Here is an 18,323-nt window from a genome sequence, read left to right as displayed (position 1 = left end):
TTTTGTCTATGTATTGTACGCCCATGCAATGTAGATTTTTTTTTTTTTTTTTTTTGCTTTGTAGTTCTTTTCTAGACCACTAGATGGCACCATGCACTGGAGATTTCTCTGAAATCATTTGACCATAAAGGAAGGAGTCTCTGTAGTTGCCGAGATTCTGTCTAAAGCAGGTCACTCGATGTGCTTCACACACACATTCTCACTCGTGTGTTGCGTTCAATACTGATAAACTTTGACACCCACCACCCCCCCAGCTGAACAACGCTGTGTGCAGCAGCGCGGCCGAGGCGGGGCGGGAGACGTGAAAAGAGAAAAGTAGACCTGAGAGCAGCTCAGTACGCCTTTTAGCTGTTAGTCTTAACAATTTACATACACAACATCTTCAATCCTTTAAAGTCACTACACCTGTTTTCGAAATGTTTCTTCTTCACCCCTAGTATGGTAAAAGTATTTTCTGCTTCGCTGCAGTAATATGGTGACATAACGATACGCCACTTATTATCATCTAACGTCGTTATTCGGCCGAGTTATGAGTAAGAAAATGACTTAAAATAACGTTGCAGACTATTGTTACAGTTTTCGGTTAATGTTTCGATCATTTTACCTTCTCCAAACATTCACCAGCGAGTATATGGCTGCATATTATGAGATAAATTAATGTTTTTTAATGTTAATTTTAAGTTTTCCGTCGAATACCGATCTCCATTTTGGCTAAAAGTTTACTAGGACTGATTAAATGAATCTGTGTGTCAGTATTCCTTTTGAACTAATAGTGTTATTATGAATAATATTACACACCGCCGTCGAGGAAATTAGATGATGGTAAGATGATTGAATCAGATATTTAATGAGTAATAAAAAAATTCTATCAGATTAATCAATGTGCGATCAGGGGACCACCAGGGGTCCCCAGCGAAAACTAGGATCGTTTATTCTACACTAGAATTTCATCCATTGGTAGCACAATTACAGGATGTGACTATTTTGGTCATAGGTTTCACATATTTAATGAATTGGGAAAAAAAATTATTAGATGGGGAACCTTTGGACAAAATTTGATCAAAAAGGGATCCTTGGTCTGATTTATGTCAGTATAGGGATCCTTGCATGAAAATAATAATAATAATAATGAACATAAAAGATTAAACCATTAAAACCGAATTGTCAGGCTCAGGCCTACATGAGTTTACGTTATGCCCAGAGCCCATTAGTTATGCCTAATGAGGGGTCAACTAATTACAGTTTTAATATTAACGTTTAAATGACATTTCATAATCAATGCGAGTGTGAGGTACTTTGGATGAGCAATTCTCAAAAAAAAAACAGCAAGCCGTTTTCAAACAGGAAAGTTTTGAACAGCCACTGCACTAGTATGAATAACAGCACAGAATGTTATATTTAAAAAAATGATCCATTTTAATACACTGATAATAATAAAATTCACAGAATGTTTTAATAAATTACATGAGTGCCATATAAATACACTGACACTTCAAAAATTGACTTCAAAATTCACGTAATATAATAAATGGCACACGCAAGATCCATAACACACTGAATAATATTTAAATTCTAAAAATACAATAATAAGTGTTGCCTTAATTATTTCACATTTCAAATGATTGCAAGCTTCACAGAAAGGAGTAATATTTATCTGTCAACAGTAGATGTTGGCCTGAAGCTTTGAAACGAAGGACTGACTCCATACATCTGAGAGCAATATCATCAACCTCCGGATCAAACTTATTCGCGAAGAGATGTCGTTGTGTCAGGAGCCAATGGAGGTCACCAGCTCCGTACACGCAAACTGCTCTCCGGTAACCACCAGTGCAAGGATAGTATGGAGCCCCCTTTCTTATATCTCCTGCTAAATAGCTCCACTTCACCGCGCGAGCGAGGGCCTGCATGTCTGACGTGTCGTACTTTTCGTTCGCAGGCACTGACCCAGGAACTGAGGGCATCCTCTGTAGAGTGGCCCACAAGTGCTCATCAGGGCTGTATGTGTCCTTCTCCCACTCCAGCAGCTTCTGAACCTGTCTGTCCCTCATCAAGTGTTTCACAAAGGCTCTTGTGACCACAAAGTAAGCGTTTCCTGAGAACATGGGGCTGCTAATGGGTGGGGGGCTTTTCCTCACATCCGTTCTGATGACGGTGTCGGTGACATTGTGATGATACTGCCACCGGCCCTTCTTATAGTCATTGGTTGTCTCAGACTCCATGCTGTTTCTCCCTTTCAGTGTCTTCAATGTCTGAACCATCTCTCTGTTGGTTTTGATGGGAAAGTCCGTCCCGCAGGTGTTAAGCATGTACCTCCACTGGATGTGTGAGGCCATCAGATCCCTCATGCAGTTCAAATCTGCCTGTACCCGGGACCATGAAGCATATATCACTTTTTCCAATCTGGTAGTTATAAACACATTAGGAAAACAGGAAATAATTGCCTCAACAGCCTTTTTAAATTGTTTTGGGGATTTCTGGTCCACGTGCACACAGTAGATGTTCTGGGGAGCATAAATAGCTCGCAGAAGTCGCTCAAACATCTCAATCTTCTCATGGATCACCATAGAGTAGGCAAGGGGAAAGTCCTTCTCCTCTTCACTGAGAGGCACCGTAATGAAACCTCTGTCCTCAATGTAAGCCGGACAGTCCTTCGTCACATTGAGGTAGAAGTCCTCAGTTAAAATACTCCGTCTTTTCCTGGATGCCAGAAGCACTTCTAATTCATTTTTCCTGCCCTCCACATCCCCGCTGATGATAGCCAAGCAGCCAGGCAGGTCAACAGAAAACTGCCGTGGTATTCTGAGATCAGATACAGACTGCCAGTTAGAGCCAGTTTCCCAAAAGACAAAATAAAAACATGTACCTATGAGAATGAGAGAGAGGCTCTTCAGTATCCTTGGGACAATCATTTCTTTTCCTTCCTGAGGTGACTACAACCAGATACCGTGTCATTAGAGCAGGTTACAGTTTGACTAAAGGGGAGAGGCTAGTCATTTATTAAAGGATCACAAGATGAAACAGTCCCCTGAGTAGGTGTGTCAAGCTAAGGTGCAGAAACAATGTCTTGAGGATGTCTTGCAATATTTGACAAATAGGATATAACCATTTGCGTGTCCTGGTTGCTACTGCTGATGCTCTATTTATTGAGACAAAAGGTGAAGCCTCAGGACAACACCTTCAGATGACAAAGACTTTGTTTTCTTTTTCTTGAGCTGTCGTTCATGTGTGGTGCCGATGATATTGTATAACCTCCTTCCGTAGCGCATGCTGACACTTCACATATTCTATGTAATTTAGTTAATTCAAGTTTGAAAATTAGATTGACAGATATTCTCAGGATAGCGATCATGATCATTGGAAAAGAATTTATTTCATTTGTACTTCTATTTACAAAAAATTTCACTTTTTAACACAAATCCTTACTATTAATTGAAAAAAGAAAAAAAACCATACACATACATATACACATATATATGTATTTTTTTTTGTCACAATTTACTCACAAATGCCTCATCTAAGAGTGTGTATTATACACATACAGGCACTTTGTAGAACAAAATAAACACCAGAACTCAAAAAAGCAACACAAGCAATTTTTAAAATACTACGACATTCTCTTCTAAACTTTAAACTATATTGAATTCACCTGTCAGTCTTGATATGACTGTAAGCTCAACTTTGGATGTATCTACGACTGATTGAGACATGTGCTCTCATCCACATCCTGGTCTGCATCGGTGTCCTGCTCGTGGATGAAGCTGTAGCGCCGATATACCGATCCACCTCTGCTGGTGTACACCACATCCACCTCATCTCCACTGTCCGGCTCCGGCACACCGTGGGGCATGCTGATGCTGGCGCTGCCACTCAGTCTCTCATAGCTCTGGCTCCAGCACAGCCTCTTCCTGGCATGGGCCTTGACCAAGGCAAACACGGCCAGAGCCAACACCAGTGCAAGCAGCAGGGCAACGGGCAGGGTGGCTGAGGTGTGGTTCAGAGCTCTAGATGACATATTCAGGTCTATTACCTGATCGTCTCCTGACTTGTGTTGGGGGGCCTCCACACATAGAGCTAGAACAGAAAACTGGCTTTAGTAGATGGACATATCTAAACAATCCTGCGTTTCTTACGATGGACAGGGTCTCTACCTGAGCGGTTGTCACAAACACAGCAATCAGTGTCATTCCCTCCAGTGTGACAGCAGCGGGCACAGCGGTTCTCCACAGCATGAAGAGCAGAGTCCAAGTGACAGGTCAGACACTGGTCGGGCCTGGGGCCGGTGCAATGCCTACACGAGCTGTCACATGGCTCACAGGTTTCCTACAATGGTACAATTTCACAAATTACTGCACTGGGTGAATAAAAGAAAAAACTTGTAGAGAAGCCATGTCTCTGTTTGGGAGAACTGAGAGAAAGACTATTATGAAAGTGCCTTATATTGACATCTGTTTTTGTTCTGAGGTGCAGTAAGTACTTGTCTGCACTCTTGTGTTGCTTATTGTAGAAAGACACGATATATTAAAAAAAAACAAAAAACTACAACTACGGCTTTGCCTCTGTTCACTACGCTAGCCAAGCTGCAGTTTAAATCCACATCTTCCCAGACTCAAATACATAGTTACCATTTTTTTTGTTATGATTGTATTGATGATGAGTCCAATGCATAAATTCAGGTGAGAAAACATGCTGTCCTCACTTAGAGACTATTTTTTAGGAGGGACCTTCATCACATTGTACAACACCTGAAGGTCAATATCATCAAAACCAATGAGCTTGTGGTGGACTGGTGCTGTATGTCTATTCATGTGTCAGTTCACTGAGAGAATCAAAAAACAGGAGTCAAATTCCTTATATGTGTTCACACACTTGGCCAACAAAGCTGATTTTTATAGAACCTGAAGAAGCTACAAATCCTAAAACGTGGACGCTTTGCACACACTTCTTCAACCCAGCAGCAAAAAAGATCTGTACAATCAGCACGTTTTCAAGGTGGACACCAAGGATCAGGGTCACCAGTTCAATATCGGTCTAAACGTGAAATACAGTCACAATCTGCCCTTCTGCATGTAAATCTGTGTGAAGTTGTGTCATAATTAACTTTTATGGGCAAAAGTATGTTTTGTGAAGTCACAGTGACCTTTGGCCAGCAAAATCTAATCAATTTGTCCCAGTGGTCGTTTCTTCAAGGCGTTTCCAAGATAACTGCATTCACAAAGAGAGGTACACATGTATGGTCAACAGCAGTACATAATGCCTGGCGCAGAAGGATACACTGATTTCCTATCTTTTACATACCATTAAATATTCATGATACATTTGTCCTGATAAAGAAGGGCCTGGCTGTACAAACAAATAACGAAACTCAAATGTAACATTAAACTCACACCACGGTAAATGATTGATTGCTATGCACACACCTCGACCGAGAAGTATCGTCCCTCCTCACAGCGTGGATAGCAGACATGGTCCTTTAGAGTGCTGCCCCAGTCGCACGTCAAGCAGCCCTGAGGCGAGGCATCTGCAACACACACACACACAAGTACGCGATCTGACTCCTCCCACAAAATGTCTCATATTAGCACACTGGAAAAACTGAAACTGATGTGAAAAACAAACTAAAATGAATTACGAGAAGTCAATTATTACGGAGCTGTAAAAGCCCCTTCAGCCGCACCTGAGCAGGTCTGACAACTGGTGTGGCACTGTTTGCAGATGTCATTGAGTTGATAAAAGCGTGTTGGGCAGCGCCCAACACAAAGCTTGGTGCCTTGCAGCTCCAGCAGTGGAGGTGAACAGGTCCTGCAGGACTCAGGTCCTGGTCCTGTGCACAGCTCACAGGACTGGTCACATTTCTCACAGTGGAAGCCCTCTCTATAATACCTGAAGAAAAGCATGAAATGATCAGTATTACCAAGTGAGCAGTAGAGCATTTTTTTATTCTTGCAGACATAATTTAAAATTCACAAGAAAGTTTCAATCTGAGCTTTTTGCAGATATTTCTATGTTAAAAAAAATATTAATCATAAGTGACATCAAATCTGCAATTGACAATCTTTTTTTCTTTTTTTTTTTTAAAAAAACGGTGCTCTAGTTCTGAAGAAATTACATAGAAATTGAGCATATTGGATTCCTTCCAAACTGGCCTCCTTGTTATTATTATTATTATTTTTTTTAGCGGTTAAAGGGTCGGGAAGAAAATCAGCTGATGCAGGTGATCTCCATAATGCAAAGCAAACATTATCAAGACCATGATAAGTTTTGTACCCCGTGGGACAGTGTGTGACACAGAGTTGAAGGAGACGCAGGTATCCTGGAGAGCAAGTGAGACAATCTCTGGGTGATGAACCAGAGCAGGTGGAACAGGCGCGGTCACAAGGCAAACAGTATCCCAGCTCTGTTCCATCAGCAACCTGCCTTGTGTTGAATGTACCAGCCGGACACTCGCTCACACAGCTGCTGTCTGGAAAATGATACAGTTCATTAGTACCCACTCGTGCAGTCTTTCTTTACCTCATCATTCAATCAAAAAAAAAAAAAAGTATCTTCGTCAATTCTGAATTTGCAAAGGCCAAAAATCAATTTTTCTGATGACGTTAGTTATTAATATTGCAATTAATCTCCAAAAAAAGGCAAGCATTTGGTGCTCGTCATAACATTAATATACTGACTAATGCTTTTGCAAAAAACATTTGACCAGTGATGTCAGTCTGTAAATTATACTTTCATTTAATTTTTTTCATACAGAAAGAAGACAGTAAGATGCTTCCAGGTTATTGAAGTTAAGTAAATAACATTTTTACTGACACAACAAATAGATTCTGCAATGCAAATTAGAAAAAAAAAAAAAAAAAAAACCTGCTCAGTCTCCCTTATCTGCATTTGGCTACGTGTCAGCTGTAAGTGACAAAGGACACAAGTCAGTGGTTTGGCACATAGTTCACTGGAACCTGAGTCAGAATACAGTGGCCTGTCAAACCATTTCCTTTTATTGAATCGGGTATCTTATCAATTATCAAGAATCAGAATCAAATTGAATCGCGAGCAAAAGATTCCCGTCATCTACTAACTAGTTCCTCTTTAGACCGGAGGCAAAACTTTTCACACACATCACAGATTATATATAAAAGGTACCTACACTATTTTCAATTTTTAAAATAAAAGTCATCACACATGTAGCAAATCTAAATAAAGTCACTCCGATATTGATATGAAACACAAAACATTTTTCACGTTTCAAAGAATTTAAATTTAAAGTGTAAGTATTTTTCCACACCTGATTCTCTACGTGCCAGCGAACACATGTAAGAACAGTCTTATACCTACATTGCCTTCCTAAACCTATCTAGCAGCTGTTGAACTGTTGCTCAATCACATGCAACCGTTTGAGACTGACATTGTGAAATATTCTCAGGAGAGCCATTGTAATGCAGGTACATTACATTAGTTATCAGAACTAAATATAAGCCTCTTATCAGGTTCCTTGAGAGCTGACAGTTCAGAGATATCTGGTTTTGCTTTGTTTGCATTTTATTGCTTTGAATTATAAATGTGTGTTGGTGTGTGCAGTTGAATACTGGTGAAAAACACTCACTGTGAAGGAATCTGGGGACAGCACAGGTCTGGCATTCATCGCTGCCCGACCCCTCGCAGGAGTAACAGTGTCGGTGGCAACCCATGCAGGTGAACTGGTCATCGTGCAGGTAGGTCCTTGATGGGCAGTCTGTGTCACCCGTCACGCCACACAGCAACGTGTTTGGATCCAGTACAAGTCCCTTCTCGCACTGGGTGCACTGGTTTGCGTCTGGGCCGGAGCAGCTCATACATGTCTGGTGGCACTCTAAGATCATAAAATCATAAATAAATTAATAAATAAAAAAATAAATGATTAATATTTGATATTGATATTAATATTTTACCATCACAAACTCTTACAGTACATGGCAGTTCCAGACACCGTGACTTTAATGCTTCCTAAATAATAAGCAAACTTTCATACAGTCGTAAATCTTTAAGTCTTTCAGGTTGCTCTTCAAGAACCCCATCTCTCTCATCACTTGTTTGACGACCTGTTAATTCTCATCAACCAGTTATATTAAATTAAATAAAATATATTAAATTAATATTGACCTTGACCATGCTGGGTCCCAATCATTGCCACAATCCTCCACCATGATGGCTTTAGTTTTTAACAGCTGTTGTTTTTTGTGGGGTTACAATTCATAGAATCCACTTTCGTACATAAATAACGGGACCTGATTAACAATTTACATTACGCTGCACGTTCAAAGCTGCTTAAAAGTCTGACCCAGTCACATCTGTGTATTGAGACTCACCTTGACATTCCATAGCTTCAGTTTCATAGTAAGTATCAGTGGGGCAGTCTTTGGAGCATGCACCCTTATAGAGTTTGGGGCTAAAAGTTGAGCAGGTCTCACAGTGATCTGCCAGGGGCCCCGAACAGCTGGCACAGGTAGGGTGGCACTGACCACAGCGGCCCTCCTCCATATCCTCATAATAGCCCATGGGACAACTAGCTTTACACATGCCATTCAGCATCAGGTAGAGGAAACTGCATTCTGAAATGATATGAAGCATGAGAAGTGTAACACGAGATGTCAAATTGTCTTACAATTTATTTTCCTCTTAAACATTTAGCCACCAACACGGCTGATAACTCACTGAAACAGGTCCTGTCATCTGAGCAAACGTCGCAGTGTGGGGGACAGCGTCTGCAGGTACCATCATCTGCAGCGTACGTCCGCAGTGAACAGTTTAGTCGACACGTACCACTCTCTAAGTAGTGACCATCAGCGCAGGACAGACACTGGGACTTGATCCCATCGCATGTCAGACAGGAGTTATCGCAGGCTTCACATGACCCCTCTGCTGCCTCAAAGAAACCTCTGAAATTAGGCAGGAGGTTTGTTAAGAATAAAGATAGAGAAGGAAGTACAATACCCTCATTGCAAAGGTTTTTAGCTATTGTACAACTTAGCTTATCCAGCTGCTTACTCTGGGCAATTTGACCAGCACCTCCCCTGGTGGAGAAAAAGTTTATAGCCGCTCTTGGAACAACTGATGCAGTTATCACTTGTGTCAACACAAGATTCACAGTTCGGTGAGCATTCCTCACACAGCTGAGTAGCAGAGTTTGCATAGGAGCCAGATGGACACTGAGCTACACAAGAACTGTCCTGGTCCAGGAAATATCCTATGACACAGAAATACACAAACACAATAAGAACTGAGAATGTTTTCATTTATTACCACAGCCGAAGAAAGAAAATATTAGTACCTTTGAAACAAGAAGAACAATCCAGCGCCTGAGGGCCAAAGCAGGTCTTACACGAGGCGTCACACGCGTGACATTCACCATATTTCCCTGTAATTAAAGCGACAAACAGACGAACCTTATCTCATACAGTAACACATCACATTCTGAGTTGAGAATTATCTGTTGACCTACCTTCACCACCAGGGGGAAGCATCATAAGCTGTAAGCACAGTGTTGGTGCTGATGGGAAGTGATGAATAATAAGGTGCTTGCTGGCACTGATTGCTCAACAGTGGCAGAGTGCAGTGCAGACCACCCTGTGTTTTCAGTGCCTTTGTGTGCAATATATTACCTGCTATTTTAGGATCCTATGTAGTGTTTGTCATCTCTTGGACAGCTGCTACAACAGTTTGAAGGTGGGTGTTATTATTGCCACATTGAGAAGGGCTAATTGCTGACACAAAGAAGGACAAACTGGGAGTAATCGTCATTGCAAACTATTTATGTTCAAACGTGTATTTGCCTAAAGCTACCTGTTGTTGGCATTTAAAAAAAATATCGCAAATGTGAACCTCAGTTATTTTTGCAATGCAACACAATGCTTTAATGTTGCAAAATCAACAAAGGGTCAGCGACAAGGATCTTCAAACCCGTGAGGCTGAAATGTAAATTATTAATCTGATTACCCTGTACTGTTGATAACAACGCATGGGAAGCAGGTGAAGAGTTCTGCGCTTGAGGCAGAGGACCCTTTTGAAATTGCTCCACTAAAATGGCTCTTGAGTGAAAGGTGATTCAGTACATGTGCAATGCAGAAGGGTGACGCAATGAAAAGGAGGCCACCGTACAACCAACCACCTGTAGGAAAAAAGCAATCATCTCCACCACAGAATCAACCAGTCAAGTACTGACCGTGTTATTCAGCTTAAACTCTGACTCCGCTCTCACCTGATACTCATTTACCATTCAGTAATTTACACACTTTCACACTTTTTTTTTTTTTACTGTTAAATATTGAACTCAACAGCCTGTAAAGTTAATCTCTAACAAGAAAAACAAAACAACATAGAATTACTGGTCGCATGAGTCCGCCAACTAGTCCAGTTTCAGTTTATGTCCATGTCTGTCCAGACAATATAATGCATTTCTGGAATTTAATAAAAGGTATTGAGTGTATTTTTGGTAAAATGGAAGCTATCAATATGCTGGCATGTATGATTCCAGTGTGAAACCAACGGTCTTCACTTTGATACTATTTTTTACAAAGGAGTACAGCGGATCGATAGAGAGCTTCGTCACGTGGTGCAACAGCAAGCATCTGAAGCTAAATCAGCTTGCGGTCGATTGTCGCTGTATGCCTATTAATGTGTACATTCACTGAGAGAAACAAAAAACAGAGTCACGTGCTCACATGCTTGGCCACCTAAGCTGATTCTGATAGAAAATGAAGCTTCACACACATCTCCAACCCAGCAGCACAGAAGATCTACACAATCAGCACAATTTCAAGGTGAGCACCTGAGGTTAGAGTAACAACAGTGATGTGAAACTGAAGTTGGCCTTTGACCTTTTTGATATAAAATGTCATTAGGAATTTGTGTGAAATTCTAGTGTGTGAATTCTTGAGTTAAGTTCAAAAATCTGTTTTGTGAGGTCACTGAGACCTTGGACCACCAAATTCCAATCAGGTCATCTTTGAGTTTAAGTGGACGTTCGTGCCAAATTTGAAGAAATTCTCTTGAGGCATTCCTGAGTTACTGCATTCATGAGAATGGGATGGATAGACATAATACTTCTGGCCACTGATATCGCTTGCACGGAGGAATAAAAATTGAGGTAAAATGACCAAACTAAACAGCTGAACATCAGTTCTCATGAAGGCTGTGTGGCTTACCGTCGTAGTACTGTCCCAGTGGACAGTTGACCAGAGGACACTGCCCATGTAGAGGAGGGTTACCACCAAGACAAAGGTCGCAGTCCGTTGAACGAGGCCCATGACATGTCTGGCATGAGCCGTGGCAAGGCTGGCAGCGCCACCCGCTGGAGTCACTGAAGGTTTGCTGTGGGCACTGTTTAATACACTCGCCTCCTGACAGGACAGGGCAGCACAGACACAAACTGACATTAGTTTCCAGGGTAACACTTTATTGCCAAAGAGTAGTCTTGACAAACCTAGCAGAGACAAAACAGTAGATAATATCCAATTTCATTAACCTGTATTTGTTTAAGGAGGTTTCACTGAAAGTCATTATATCCTTTGCAGGAACAACCTGATCTGCAACATACATAATTTTGAGAGCAATGCTAAAATTTTAATTCGCAAAGCACAACGATTGGTATTGGAGCAATCATCTTTTCTAAGAAACTGTGATGCGGTCCCATCTCTTCATTTTGTCCACGATTTCTCTGCCTACTTTTCACGGATCTCTCCAAATTCAGTCCCAGTGCCCAGGCCCAACACAATGACCCAGATCTTTTCAAACAGAACCTTGTGACACAATCTACCTTCACATGCCACATCAAAGTACGTATCCGTATATGTGAAAAGATTATTGATTGAGATCTTGTTAATCTTGTTTTCAATAACTAAAGGCTTTATTTACAACTTCAACGATTTTACTGAGGTGCCCACAGAGAACACAATCCTAATCCTTGCTTGCATAAACCATATTTTTGCATATCTCACGTTACACATTCGCTGACACGAACCTGATTTGCAAACCAAATGAAGATTCAGAGTGCCATCATTAGTCTTTCACAAGAATGATTGATTACTTTAACACACAGCGATTTTGAGTATATTAAACACAAACTCTACTGGTGCTGCACAAGGCGAAAGGGTCATCTGAATCCTTCAGTATGCAAGTAGTAACCAAAATATACATAGGAATTCTTTGTTACTGGTACCATTGAGGTAGTAGCCACGCTGGCAGGCAAGGCAGCGTGTGTTACTCTTGCAGTCTGTGCATGGTGCTGGACAGGACAGACATACACCCCTACCCCGGTCCTCGTAGGTGCTCTGTGGGCAATGCCTGCGACACTGATGTCTGAACCTGGAAAAGAAAATATTCATTTCAAACTAAAATCAAATACCCTGCTCAGCATTTTTTGATTTTTCTAATCTAGCCTTGGTCTACGTGTATGAATACTGAAAAACGGCTGTCACACCTGTTGCATAAGGACTCTTTTTTTGACACAAACATGCAGAACAAAGCTACCGAATTATCAAAGAAATAATGACAACTATTGTGCTTTAATAGTGCTTTCAAAGCTTTACAGAGAATGGTGAACAACGTCGCCACAGGCGGCCTTTGCCTTGACATGGAAGCTAGATGAATTGAAACCGGAGGAAAGACAAAACACACCACATGCAAGAGCCAATCTCAACATGCGCTGTGTCAGTCCACAGCACACCTGCAGCTGTATTGTTGACTTCAATACAGTCTTTGGCCAAGAGGTGCACTCAATCAAACATTAGTAAGGATGGCAAACAGACATGAAACCATAATGTAGGCTGCTTTTCTTCTTCTGCTGCTTGTCGTGGTCCTGTGCTCTTCTTAAGGCAGAGAGTTAATTGGTGTTTTATTTGTAGCCCAGAGGCATGGGGAGATTTCTGTCATTAACCTGTCCTATCAGTCCTTCGGGGCTTAACTGCACTATTAAGCATGAGACGGCTGTCCTAAAAAAAAATCTTGCCTAAAGGAGCTCAGATACTGAGTTGCAAAGAAGTCACACATAAAACATTAATACGAGCATGACTATACTTTCCTCTCTAAATGAAACAGCAATAAGTCAGCAGCTTAAATAGTACAACATCCTTTGCTGCCTCCCCTGCCACCTCCGTACATGAGCGAATCTCACAACTGACAGTCCGAGCTGCACTTCCTACTGCGTTGCCGTGGATTTGGTGCTAAGATGCGGTGGTTGTTTGAGAAGGAACAGCTGGAGGCGCCACACTGCATCCATCAACTCACTCACATTGGCAGCTGGTGCAGACCAAGCCCTGTCTCTGGCCTGGAAACAGTACACTACTTAAGAATCTGCAGGATGTTTAAGAATCCCTGTGTGCAAATATTAGACTATCCATTCCAGGAGAGAGCATCAGCATTTCCAAAGCAACTTTTGTTTAGGGCTGTTACCCGGAGAATTAGTCAAGAAAAAGTGAAAATACGCTGCAGGCGGTTACTAAAGTTAAGAAAGCTTAAGTGAATAAACCGTATAAACCATGTTAAGAGTGAATCAAGGCAATTTTTGGGTTTAGCTGTACTTATTTCCTTAGAGGGGAAGGTAAATGTCACTAAATACCATGCACCCCTCACAATGTGACTCTTTTCAAAACTTAGTGATTTATGCAAGCCCCCCAGATTCACAGTGACACCAAAAGTGTCCAGCTTTAACATTTTTCATGGAGGGAATTTCTTTGAGTGCTGGAAACTATCACAGTCTATCACAGTGAGGCTCTTCCTGCAGTTTATGATCACCCCATGCTCTGCTGTTTTGTTTTTTTGTTTTTTATTGGATTTTGCCTCACATGGTAGATGTAATAAGTGAAATAACTGACATGACCTGTAATTCCAAGTCTCTAAAATCTTTATAAGTAAAGTAAAAGTTGCACAAGTAGATTCAGAGTGCCTCACTGCACCTATAGAAGAGCAGTAAAAGGAAGTGAGTGCCATGGCTTTTCTCCTCTGCTGCGATTTACACGAGCACACGATTCACACCTGCTACTGGTTATACTTTCCACATATACTTATGCTCTTTTTTCCCTCTTCTCCTCTATGGCTCACACACAACAAACAAACACACTCTGTTAAGTATCTCTGTAAAGAAGACCACTCTTCTATGCTCAAAACCAGGCTCAGGTAACAGCGTATGACTCAGAATGTAAGGTAACCTGACTCACACAATACCTGGAGGCCAAAACTTAGGGAGAAAGTACACAATTGGAGGTCTGTTCTAGTGTAACCAGCGTTACACACTCTGTCCGACTGATACGCTGCCGTAAACGGGTGAAAAGAAGTTTCTTGTGAAGGGAAGAATAATTGACCACATTCTGCAAACCAATATTGACTATTGACCGTTTATCAAAGGAATGGCAATGCAAATAAAAACAATTACAAGGTTGCATCATGAGGTTAATTATGTCTAAAATGGTCTAAAATTATATCTTTTTGTGGACTATCAACTCTTTTTGCGAATTGTATCAACAATGTGTCAAGGTTAATAGAAAATAATTGGCACTTGCAGCTTCAGTATTAAATGCTAGGCATTTCAAATAATACCTGAAAATGCCTTTGATTTCAAAGCAGAGTATGGAAATCCTGACAAGTCCACCTATCAAAAGACATTAATAAAATGAGGGGGAAAAAAACTCACAGCAAGTAACCTTCAACACAGCTGTTGCAGATCTCAGGGTCTTCTGTGCACAAATGAGAAAAGGCGATTAATTAGAATTCATGCAGCAACGGCTAAATTTCTATCACGCTATACTACATACGCTATACTATACTACTATATCCACCTTACTGACTGACTTACCTGCTGAACACGTTTTGCAGCCCACCTCACAGTCAATGCACTCTCCTGTATCAGGGTCCTGCACCTGCCCTGAAACACAGAGACCAAGCATAAAATGCCTGAGTGTCTTTCTCTTCAGCTACAGCCCACTCAGAAACTCTGCTTTACATTTACCTGCGTTACAAGATGCCATTTGGCAGACCCCATTCTGGAGTTTGTAGTATTCATGACATTTGGCACATATGTTGCCATCTGTGCAGAGTTCACAATTGGCTATGCAGGGCAGACAGGCATAGTGACCCCTGTCAGGGTAGAGTCCCCGGGGGCAGTGTGTCCGACAGCGACCTTGGTGGAAGAAACGTTCCTGTCCATCTTCATCTGAGGAGGAGCAGGAGGACACAGAGGACATGTTGACATAAAGCCTACGCAATTAGCCATATGGAACTCCAGACAGGAAATGCCTTTTACAAAATAAATAAATAACAGGGCTCTACTGAATGCGAAAATCAATGAGCTTTACTTAATAGATACAGAAGTAGAGCCAAACGGGCCTGACAATAACATGTTATGAAGAGGAGATGAAAGGACATGCTGCCAGTTCCCGTAAAAGTCCACTGCCCTCAGCAAATTACAACACCAACACACTTTGCAGTTAAGTCAAAACTGGCTGGTTGAGTGAAAGCAGGAAGATGTCATGGGTACATAATAATAAGTGAATCAGTGGCAATTATTAGGAGATTGAGGTCCATACTTTTCATTACATTTGCATTATTGACAAAAACAGAGGCTGAAAAAATGAGGGTTAAAGCCACGAACGACATCATAAACTGATGATGGCTGCAGCCCAGCATGCTGACTGTGGGTCACATCATAATGTGAGCTCACTTCCTGACTGATGGTGCTCCAACTTAAATAAACAAGGGCAATCAGAGGCAGATAAGAGATCAGAGCTGTAGGCAGAGACAGAGTCTTGTGTTGGCTCTAATGATTAATATTTTGCCACCTGCCACTGGCCTGGCCGTGGCACCTGAGGCATCTCTGGAAGCAGCTGAGTTGCAGCATTGTCTCATCTGCTCAGCGCTGCACAGAAGATGTGTGAGACAGGGAGGAGAGGGACAACAAGCTGCTGCTGCTGCTGCTGCTGCCTTTCCAGCCCTTCAGCCTCATCTCACACATAGAAAAGTGGCTGCTATGTGACAACAAACCATTAGGCATGAGGAATGGAGTAGAGACATTTGGCTTTTGATGTTCTTTCACAGAGAACATCACAGTATGCTGCTAAAGTCTTCACAACCAAAACCATCAGCACCGATGTACATTAAACAGCAGTCAGGAAAAAGAAGCTATGCAACAATTCATGATTGTAGTGATGTAAAAATGCAAAGGAAGGGATGTGTGTGTGTGTGTGTGTGAGGAAACAAGAGACAGAGACTTGAAGGTTTTGCAGGTTAAGCCCAGTGAGCTGCAACAGTAATACTTCGAGCCCAAGGGGATATTTTTTTTCCCTTTCCCTCTGATTAACAAAGGCCCCATTCTGACGTGATCAGATTACACTGCGAAAACTCGAGAGAAAATAATGATCACACCTTCATTTCTTACCTATTTCAACGGTGTCCCTCTGCAAGACAAACCAAACACGTTCTACATCCAATCACTGACTGATTAACAAGAGTAAATGGTAAACCAAAGCTGAATGCTCCTCCTCTAATCCAAAAGCCATTAAACATCAAACTTGTTTTGGTAACCATTAAATAGAGCTGCTTTGAAAAAAAAAGTTAATCTCTAAAATGGATTAATGAGTCGGTGACACGATTTTGATTTAATAAGAAGCATCTGTAGCATCTGTTATTTGGGGTTAGAGCTACAATCTACATGCAGATATGTGAAATTTGTCATATGATGGCAAGAACTTCCTTGAAGCCTTTGTTTAGCTGATTTATTTGCTGTAGAAAAAAAAGGCTATACAAAACAAAAACCCCTCCTGGGATAAATCCAGTGCATCGTAATGAGACGAAAATAAACGACAATTAATCAGTTTTTTCCCCCAAGAGTAAAAAGCCACCCATGATTTTTAAGCTATGGTGAAAGTGCGGGTAAAGGAAATTTTATTTACCAACTCCACAGGTAGTGCATTCAAACAGCTCATGTCCGCTGCACTCAGAGCAGGTGGGATGACAGAGGACACACTGAGTCTTCAGCATAAACTGTCCGCTCGGACACTGCGACGAGGGCTTACATCCAATAAATTCGACACCGTAGAGAAAGATCATAAAGACGACGAAGCACCTCATGGCGGTGCCGGAGGACTTTCCACTGGAAGTGAGGAAAAAAACAAGCAGGAGTGTCTCCAAACACGTAGTGTCCGTTCAGCAGGTACGCTGGCACATCGATGTGGAGCTCTGTGAAAACCAGCCCAGAAATAACTTGCTGGACCAGTTCGTTCAAGTGAGACACACTGGACAATGAGCGTGGACTGCGGTCATCGGAAGAAAGAAAATGTTTAGATAGATACATGGGTGTGCATAGTCACAATAACATTCACAGCGTGCATATTTGCACAAAAAAAACGTGTTATTGGAAGGGATTTTCTGTCTGTTTGCAAATCTTTTCGTGCCACTGTTTTTCCTTCTGATGAAAGCAGGGAAGTTCCGGTTCCGATAGTGGCCGACCTCATACTCACCTGTGACTACATTTTTAGTTAGTAATGTTATTTGTGGTAGGTATAGCCTACCTATGGCTGTAAGTAGAATAACTTTATATACCTAGATTATTAGAAGTTTTAAACCAGAAAATGTAGGTAGATGTGCTTAAATATAAATTAAAACCAAAAATATGCGTCCAGTCCATACTTCTAAGACACAATCAACAGTAATGTTAGCTAGAGATTTAGCTCATGTGTGACTAGTTAACTAACTGGTTCAGGTAACAGCCATTAAAAAGAAATGTTTTGGGGATAAAGGGAAAACTTGACTACCACATAAAGGACAAAAACACAAATCACAGGCTATTTTGCTTGTCTTATAGGCTACTTTTTCTTTAGCAGACTAGGTCATATTTAAGGATCATTAGCTTCTAATAGTTTTAATAGTTTTACAGTTCACTGTAAGGTTAAAACTCGGTATACACCATATATGTATATATATATATATATGGGGCTGTTTTTCCAGGACTGGGTTAGGTCCCTTTCTTCCAGTGATGGGAAATCTTCATGCTTCAGCATACCAAGACATTTTGGACAATGCTATGCTTCCACCTTTGTGGCAATGGTTTGGTGGAAGAACTTGACTGGCCCACACAAAGCTCTGACCTCAACCCCAACAAACACCTTTAGAATGAACTGGACCAACTCCACATTAATGTCCATCCATGTCCATCTATTTAGAATGCAATATTGTTAAAGTCCTTGCGAGTGTAGTGTCTGTAAGGGTGACGTGTCCCGATACTTTTGTCTGTATAGTGTATACTACACACGAGCATTTTCATAATGTACTGCCATTTTCGTTTTTCTTTGTAATGGATTATTCATACGAAC

At 41.3% G+C, this 18,323-nt stretch overlaps 3 protein-coding genes across 4 annotated transcripts in view; 1 reads left to right on the top strand and 2 right to left on the bottom strand.

Annotated features, from left to right (window-relative positions):
• Positions 1-1,558: 1,558 nt before the first annotated feature.
• gcnt3 (glucosaminyl (N-acetyl) transferase 3, mucin type) lies at positions 1,559-3,328 on the bottom strand. The gene has a single exon (XM_046393380.1). It carries the CDS (start codon positions 2,907-2,909, stop codon positions 1,632-1,634), a length of 1,278 nt encoding a protein of 425 aa, XP_046249336.1. The 5' UTR covers positions 2,910-3,328; the 3' UTR covers positions 1,559-1,631.
• Positions 3,329-3,440: 112 nt separating this feature from the next.
• Positions 3,441-17,438, bottom strand: LOC124061505 (proprotein convertase subtilisin/kexin type 5). 2 transcript variants are annotated; one of them, XM_046393377.1, is made up of 16 exons: positions 16,905-17,438; positions 14,966-15,169; positions 14,813-14,881; positions 14,651-14,690; positions 12,182-12,327; positions 11,169-11,363; positions 9,296-9,382; positions 9,013-9,211; positions 8,680-8,903; positions 8,334-8,576; positions 7,592-7,837; positions 6,265-6,460; positions 5,675-5,880; positions 5,418-5,518; positions 4,149-4,320; positions 3,441-4,071 (listed from the first exon to the last, which is right to left on the bottom strand). In XM_046393377.1, exons 1-16 carry the CDS (start codon positions 17,080-17,082, stop codon positions 3,689-3,691), a joined length of 2,889 nt encoding a protein of 962 aa, XP_046249333.1. In that variant the 5' UTR covers positions 17,083-17,438; the 3' UTR covers positions 3,441-3,688. The 2 variants fall into 2 exon arrangements, with proteins under 2 accessions (XP_046249333.1, XP_046249332.1); XM_046393376.1 differs by having other exon boundaries at positions 14,651-14,693; positions 16,905-17,437.
• Positions 17,028-18,323, top strand: part of otud7a (OTU deubiquitinase 7A) — a 35,873-nt gene continuing 34,577 nt past the window's right edge. Inside the window, exon 1 of the mRNA XM_046393378.1 lies at positions 17,028-17,164. The gene's annotated coding sequence lies outside the window, so the exon portion shown is untranslated. The remainder of the gene's footprint in view (positions 17,165-18,323) is intronic.

This window comes from Scatophagus argus, chromosome 7 (assembly GCF_020382885.2).
Source record: "Scatophagus argus isolate fScaArg1 chromosome 7, fScaArg1.pri, whole genome shotgun sequence".
In the NCBI taxonomy this organism is placed as follows: Eukaryota; Metazoa; Chordata; class Actinopteri; family Scatophagidae; genus Scatophagus; species Scatophagus argus.
This window is presented reverse-complemented; position numbering and strand designations above follow the sequence as displayed.

What these genes read in the sequence shown, in the direction of transcription:
- gcnt3 (XM_046393380.1), bottom strand. Translation starts at nt 2,909, where the DNA reads ATGATTGTCCCAAGGATACTGAAGAGCCTCTCTCTCATTCTCATAGGT.
- LOC124061505 (XM_046393376.1), bottom strand. Translation starts at nt 17,082, where the DNA reads ATGAGGTGCTTCGTCGTCTTTATGATCTTTCTCTACGGTGTCGAATTT. An exon ending in ATGCACTACCTGTGGAGTTG is followed by an intron (nt 15,170 to 16,904) that starts GTAAATAAAATT and finishes GCTCCTCCTCAG; the next exon opens with ATGAAGATGGACAGGAACGT. An exon ending in AATGGCATCTTGTAACGCAG is followed by an intron (nt 14,882 to 14,965) that starts GTAAATGTAAAG and finishes TCTGTGTTTCAG; the next exon opens with GGCAGGTGCAGGACCCTGAT.